This window comes from Cololabis saira, chromosome 19 (assembly GCF_033807715.1).
Source record: "Cololabis saira isolate AMF1-May2022 chromosome 19, fColSai1.1, whole genome shotgun sequence".
Classification (NCBI taxonomy): Eukaryota; Metazoa; Chordata; class Actinopteri; order Beloniformes; family Belonidae; genus Cololabis; species Cololabis saira.
This window is the reverse complement of record NC_084605.1, coordinates 3636920-3644419: the sequence shown is the minus strand read 5'-3', so window position 1 is coordinate 3644419 and position 7500 is coordinate 3636920. Positions and strand designations below refer to the sequence as shown.

Below are 7500 nucleotides of genomic sequence, written 5' to 3'. Positions count from 1 at the left end.
TTCTTACTAACGACTGCCGGTCATGTGAACGTTGTTCTCCAGAGAGTTCAGCGTTCCTCTGGAGAGGATATCGGAGACCCAGCTGACTCTGGTCCACCCCGAGCGAGAGCTGCTGCCTCTCGTTTTATCAAACTGCAACTACGTCCTGGAGAAAGGCGGCGAGACGGACGCCAGCTACGACTTTCCCGGAATCCAGACCCAGCTGGCTCGCCGCTTTCTGGCCGGAAAACCGCTCATCAAAACGGTAAACCCGATCACACGCGTGCTAACAGAAGTCACGGTTAGAGAAAAGCGTTTTTCTCACCTGGGGCCTCATTTATAAAGCTTGCTTGCGCACAAAACAGGGCTTGAAAAAAGCGCAAGCCACCTTCTACGCAAAGGTTGGGATTTTTAAAAAAAAGCGCTGATCGTGTCAAAAAGTGATTGCCTGCCAGAATCTGATTTCTCCCCTGAAAATGGGTCTTTTTACCTGCCTAAAAAATTGATTGAAGGCCAAATACAGTTAATGAAAGGTTGTTTCTGCCTAAATATGACTTCAGCTTCATAATATAAACACTAGAGCTCATAGGATTAATTGCTTTTAACTCTTTTAAAGGACCATTACAACACAAAATAGGCATTTTCACCTGCCAAAAATTGATTGAAGGCCAAATACAGTTAATGAAAAGTTGTTTCTGCCTAAATTTGACTTGATCTCATTCTTGAGCTTAATAATCTGAAAATCTGACGTTCTAGCGCTATTGCTCAACGGGCTGCTGTGCGCGCTCCCGCGGCCACAAATCAGATTCCGTGGCACTCACGGCGCATGCTCAGCAGGCTCATTCATATGCAAATACAATCATCAGTTTTGCATTGCCCATTTATGGTATGAAGTGGGTGTGTAGAGGGCGGGATATGAGGCAAATTCACGTGCACAACCTTCCAGCTGGACTGTGATTTATAAAGACAACATTGCGTGCAAGTGTGCGTGCACACGGTTTTATAAATCAGGATTTTCTTGTGCGCACGCCATTTTCGGCTTTTGAGCGCACGTACACTTTTAGTATGAATCCTACACACTCTTTTATAAATGAGGCCCCTGGTCATCTTGTTTTGTCTTAATCAGAGCAACTCCAGGTATCTGAACCGACACCTGCAGGATTTCTCCGTCGTTCTAGCTGAAGTCAGAGAAAAGATCCATCAGGTAAAATCTTCTCACCCTTGTGTTACTTCTGTTTCTCCGTCTGAATGTTTACGCTAGTTTTCTTTGTTGGGATTTCACGAGGCCAACATTTTAGAGCTTCCCTTTGTCTTTCAAAAAAGAACAAAAAAGCCGAAATGTGGAGAAAAAAGTCAAAATGATGAGAAAAAAGTCCAGATGACGAGAAAAAAGTAAAAATGTCAAGATTAATGTTGAAGTAAAATTTTGAGAAAAAAGTCAAAATGTGGAGAAAAAAGTCGAAATGACGAGAAAAGTTTCTGTTCAGTGCTGTAGCCAGGCTTTAAAGTTCCTTTAAAACTCTCAACAGAACTTTTGGACCAATAAAATTATTTCTATCAGTGAGAAAAAATTTGCAAAACCCTCCCAACTATTGGTATGGATGTACAACGTTTAGCAGCTTCAGAAGTAGAACCTGAATTGTGCTTAGATTATTCTCTACAGTTGAGCTCTCTCAGCTAACAAGAACCATAGCGTCATCAAACCATTAATTTAGATTAACTTATATGTTAGATCCTTTTCCAACCTGTTCTAAGGTTTTTGGGAGCAAAAACCTCTAGAGGCAAAAGGTTTGCCTGAAGTTTAGCTAACGGTTCTGATTCATCTTCATAGACAAATACAGCTGCGTATCATCAGCATAGCAATGAATATTGATGTTGTGGTTCTGGATTGATGTTGAACAAAATCGGCCCTAGAACTGAACTCTGCGGGACACCGTAGCATTATCTGAGGTCCAGTAGAACCAGTCGAAATGTTGAGGAAAAAAGCTGAAATGTCGAGAAAAAAGTCGAAATTTCAACAAAAAAGTCGAAATGTTGAGAAAAAAGTTGAAATGACGAGAAAAAAGTCGAAATGTTGAGAAAAAAGTCGAAATTTCAACAAAAAAGTCGAAATGTTGAGAAAAAAGTTGAAATGACGAGAAAAAAGGCGAAATTTTGGGAAAAAAGTCGAAATGTTGAGAAAAAAGTCGAAATTTCAACAAAAAAGTCGAAATTTTGAGAAAAAAGTTGAAATGTCGAGATTAATGTTGAAATACAATTTTGAGAAAAAAGTTGAAATGTTGAGGAAAAAGTCGAAATGTTGAGGAAAAAGTCGAAATGTCGAGAAAAAAGTCGAAATTTCAACAAAAAAATCGAAATGTTGAGAAAAAAGTCGAAATGTCGAGATGAATGTTGAGATACAATTTTGAGAAAAAATTCGAAATGTCGAGAAAAAAGTCGAAATGTCGAGAAAAAAGTCGAAATGTCGAGATTAATGTTGAAATACAATGTTGAGAAAAAAGTCGAAATGTTGAGGAAAAAGTCGAAATGTTGAGGAAAAAGTCGAAATGTCGAGAAAAAAGTAGAAATTTCAACAAAAAAGTCGAAATGTTGAGAAAAAAGTCAAAATGAAGAGAAAAAAGGCGAAATTTTGAGAAAAAAGTCGAAATGTCGAGATGAATGTTGAGATACAATTTTGAGAAAAAATTCGAAATGTCGAGAAAAAAGTCGAAATGTCGAGAAAAAAGTCGAAATGTCGAGATTAATGTTGAAATACAATGTTGAGAAAAAAGTCGAAATGTTGAGGAAAAAGTCGAAATGTTGAGGAAAAAGTCGAAATGTCGAGAAAAAAGTCGAAATTTCAACAAAAAAGTCGAAATGTTGAGAAAAAAGTCAAAATGAAGAGAAAAAAGGCGAAATTTTGAGAAAAAAGTCGAAATGTCGAGATTAATGTTTAGATACAATTTTGAGAAAAAAGTCGAAATGTCGAGAAAAAAGTCGAAATTTCAACAAAAAAGTCAAAATGTCGAGAAAAATCGTTTGAAATGTGGAGATGAGAAGAACTTGTCTATGTTGCAGGAACCACTGAAAGGTTCCGTTAGCAGCGCCGTGAGAGCGGTTCTCCGTTCCTTCACGGACGTCTGCGACGCTGTGATCGTGGTGGAGATCGGACTTCGTTTCCTCGGGAAGACCGGCGGGGAACCCAAGGTTCCACTCCTGTCCTACCTGACGGATACGCTGCAGATGGAACCCAACATTTCCACCATCGTTGCCAAGGTAACGTCCTAGAGCCACTTGTGGTTCCTAGAGGTTCTAACGGTAGGATCTTCTTATACCGATGTTGTGTTTTCCATTTCAGGGCCTTGCAGAGAGTAAACTGGAGCACAGCGTGTTCACCTGGCAGCTGCTCACCTGCTGGAAATCTGAGCTCATGCTCAACAAGAAGCAGGTGAGTCCCAATTAAATCAGGAAATATTTCTGACAAACGCGGTGGTGAAAATGTGTTTAGATCCCACCAACATCCTTCATTTTGTTCTAAATTCCATGTAAGAAACTCAACCCGTAGTGGCTCCATAAACTGATGATGGATTTTAGGACCTGGACTGGTTGTTGTTTGTGTTTCTGCCTGTTTCTGTTTCTGTTTGTTTGTTTTCTCTCTTGTAGATTCCAAAGGTACGACGGAGTATTAGGGCCAAACTAAGACCAAAAAAAAATTGGAAATTATGAGAATAAAGTCGTAATGTTGCGAGAATAAAGTCATAAAATTATGAGAATAAAGTTGTAATATTATGAGAATAAAGTTGTAATATTATGAGAATAAAGTTGTAATATTAAGAGAATAAAGTTGTAATATTATGAGAATAAAGTCGTAATGTTGCGAGAATAAAGTCGTAATTTATGAGAATAAAGTCTTAATATTAAGAGAATAAAGTCGTAATATTAAGAGAATAAAGTCGTAATACTATGAGAATAAAGTCGTAATATTACGAGAATTAAAGTATTAAAACGAGTATTAAAAAACAACTGATGACGGTCAGTGACCCCTGAACTTCATAGCACACGACAGAAAGTTGATTTTTAATGATTGAAATTGATTCAAACAGCATGTAAAGCCGTAGAAGCCGAGTGAACTCTGAACTCTGAACTCTGTCGTTTCAGGATCCGTTTCCTCGTCTTCCCCCGGAGTTCCAGCAGAAGCTGCAGGAGAATCAGAGGAAAAGCTTGAAGGTTTTCTTCTCCGTCACCGACGTTCACGCTTTCGCTCTGGAGCTGCACGAGATTCTGCTGCTGAAGACGAGCAGGACGTCGGAGGACGGATACCAGCCGCACTGGGAGTGAGTGCTCTAATTAATTAATTAATTAATCTGTAGGACCGTTATTAATCTGCAGAGATACCAGCCACACTGGGAGTAAGGACCTAATTAATTAATTAATTAATCTGTAGGACCGTTAATGAATCTGCAGAGATACCAGCTGCACTGGGAGTAAGGACCGCTAATTTGATTTGTGGATTTATTTATTTTATTTCTTAAAACGGGTAACAATTACAGAAGAGTATCGGGGCCATGCAGTAGAAAAAATATTTGAGAGGGAAAAATTTTTTTTTATTGTGCGCTTCGAGAAAAAGTCAAAATGTCGAGAAAAAAGTCGAAATGTTGAGATTAATGTTGAAATACAATTTCAAGAATAAAGTCGAAATTTCGTGAATAAAGTTGAAATACATTTAGACTTTTTTCTCAAAATTGTACTTCAACATTAATCTCAGAAAAACAGAGCAAATTTATTTTTTCATTAAAACCTTTCTCATAATTCTGATAATTATCTCGTTAATTCAGAAAACCAGAACAGATTTTTCTTTTATTAAAACTTTTCTCGGAATTCTGAGATAATTATCACGTTAATTTAGAAAGGAAACAAATAATTTAGTTTAGTTTTTAGTTTAGTTTAAGTTTATTTCAGTCATATATACATTTCAAGGCAACAAGGAAGAAACAAATTTTACAATTTGACTGAAAAAGGCTCAAGCAGAAGCAGAGTTAATTAATGCTCCTACTATACAACTTAAGCTACACAACATGGTGTCAAGTGTGAAGAAAAATATAACAAAAAACAAACATATAATATATACATATATACATATACACTTACATATATACAGTACATGTACACACATAAATACACACGCATGTCTCTTTTCCCCTTTTTTCAATTACAGCCATAACTCCCAAATATAAATGCACATAATGATTTTTTGAACATAAAGGAAGTTTATTGCTTAAGTTTGAGATCAACACTATTCCACAGCTGGACCCCTTTAAAACAAATACATCTTCTTTTAACTTCTTTTATCGCTTTATGTAACAAAAATCTGTATCCATCTCTTAACTCATATGATAAACTTCTGCACACTGTCTGCTAGTGTTTTAATTTTTGCTTTAAACATGATTTCATTGTTCTATAATAAACCAAGTCTCTAAACTTCAGAATATGAGAATTTAAAATCATCATATCCTGCTTTATTTATGATGCGTTTAGCTCGTTTTTGTAGTAAAACAATTGTATCAGTTATGGTTTTAAACGTAGATCCCCATAGTTCCACACAGTAAGTTAAATAAGGAAGTATCAGTGAACAGTAAATTAAGTATAAACTTATGATTTAGAACAGGGATTGTCAACCGGTGGTCCGCGGCCCTCTGGTGGTCCGTGGTGGTATTGCAGGTGGTCCATGAAATTGTAAATGGAAAACAATAATAATTTTAAAAATATACATTTATTCTTTAGACTCAATTTATTTTCCATTTACTATTCATTTTTGTGAATAATTTACCCATCCAAATTATGTCAAATGAGTGAGAATGAATTTTGTAATATTATAAGCCCTTTTGGCTTCCTATTGTTCATTTTTCATTGACTGTTTTTTTTTATAGCAAAAGGTGCAAATAAAAATATACACTGATGCAAATAAATAGCCTATATAGGCCCATACTTTTATTTAAAAGCAATGTGCAAAATAAAACAAACATCCCTAAAAGCAGTTGGTCCCCGAGTTGCTTCTTGGTTTTAATGGTGGGACTGGGACAAAACCAGTTGAAAACCTCTGGTTTAGCATGTCTTTGGTTTTGTACATGATTGCTATTGATTTTGAGATTTTCCCTTTTCCAGTTAAGTTTATGATCGTTATACCACCGTGCTAACAGTTGTTTTACCTCCTCTTCCTCTTTCTCTTCCTGCAGCATCAAGTCCACCCTGGAGGTTCATCTGGAGCGGAAGTTTGTCCCTCCTCTGCTGGGACTGGAAACCTTCCCGGAGGACGTGACGCTGGGACAAGGAGCCGCCGCCTGGAGGACGGCCCTGGAATATAAACACCGGGATTAGAGACGGCCCTGGAATATAAACACCGGGATTAGGATTAACCCTAACCCTGGAATATAAACACCGGGATTAGAGACGGCCCTGGAATATAAACACCGGGATTAGGATTAACCCTAACCCTGGAATATAAACACCGGGATTAGGATTAACCCTAACCCTGGAATATAAACACCGGGATTAGGATTCCCGGCAGGAAAACCAATCAAAATGAGGGGATCAGATGTATTCTGTTGTCCCCGTTTGATTGAGAGATACTGATTGATCAGTTTGCTTGCTTTGTACTGTTTTACCTGTTGATGGGATGTGAGGGGTCCTTGCACGCGTCACTACTAAACACTGGAGCATCGGACCAAGACTTTTTAGAGCTTTATTACACATTAGATCAGGAGTCTTCAACCTTTTTTAGCCCTTGGACGAGAGAAAAACAGAGCAGGTCCCGCTTGGAATTCTTATCTTTCCCTTTTTTTTTAATGTGTCAAGTTTTAAGCCTGGCTTATTTTTTTTTACCTCACAATTTATTTTGGTTAAAATTGCCTTTATTTCTTAAATTGGAGGACTCCTGCAATACCTCTGCGGCCCCCTAGGGGTCGCCAACCCCAGGTTGAAGACCCCTGCATTAGATAGTTCTTTATTTGCACAGACTACTGCCACGGACGCACGTGTGGAGAAACTTAAAACTGTCTATTTTTCTATTGTTGGACCTTTTTTTTTCTTTTTTTCTGCAAAATGTAGCGTGAATAATAAAATACAATTTTAAATCCGAACTCCTGTCAGGCGTTTTTACATCTTTGGTGCTACATTTTTTGATGGGACTTTGTTAAAAAGTATAAAAGGGGAAAGAAAAAGCGCTTTTTGTCCACCATTATCTTTGTAAGAGGAACTTTGAAAAAACAATAATCATCATAATTCAACCGTGAAGTAAAAAAATCTGGGGGAAAAAAAGGAATAAAAGGAAAATACAAATCAAGCTCATGTGTACTCATCTAATATGTGAGTCAGTAAAATAATAATAATTATTATAATAATAACTGATGATAATAATCATAATCACAACAATAATAATAATAATAATGGCATTAATAATAATAATAATAATTATAATGGTGATGATGCAAATAATTATAATAATAATCATACTAATAATGACACTGCAATAATAATGATGTTAAT

At 36.9% G+C, this 7500-nt stretch overlaps 1 protein-coding gene across 1 annotated transcript in view; it reads left to right on the top strand.

Annotated features, from left to right (window-relative positions):
• rnf213b (ring finger protein 213b) overlaps nt 1-7062 on the top strand; it is a 106857-nt gene extending 99795 nt beyond the window's left edge. Inside the window, exons 62-67 of the mRNA XM_061709148.1 lie at nt 43-244; nt 1106-1183; nt 3037-3234; nt 3317-3406; nt 4117-4292; nt 6192-7062. Of these exons, the coding sequence (XP_061565132.1) occupies nt 43-244; nt 1106-1183; nt 3037-3234; nt 3317-3406; nt 4117-4292; nt 6192-6333 (886 nt within the window). The 3' untranslated portion in view covers nt 6334-7062. The remainder of the gene's footprint in view (nt 1-42; nt 245-1105; nt 1184-3036; nt 3235-3316; nt 3407-4116; nt 4293-6191) is intronic.
• Nucleotides 7063-7500: the final 438 nt, after the last annotated feature.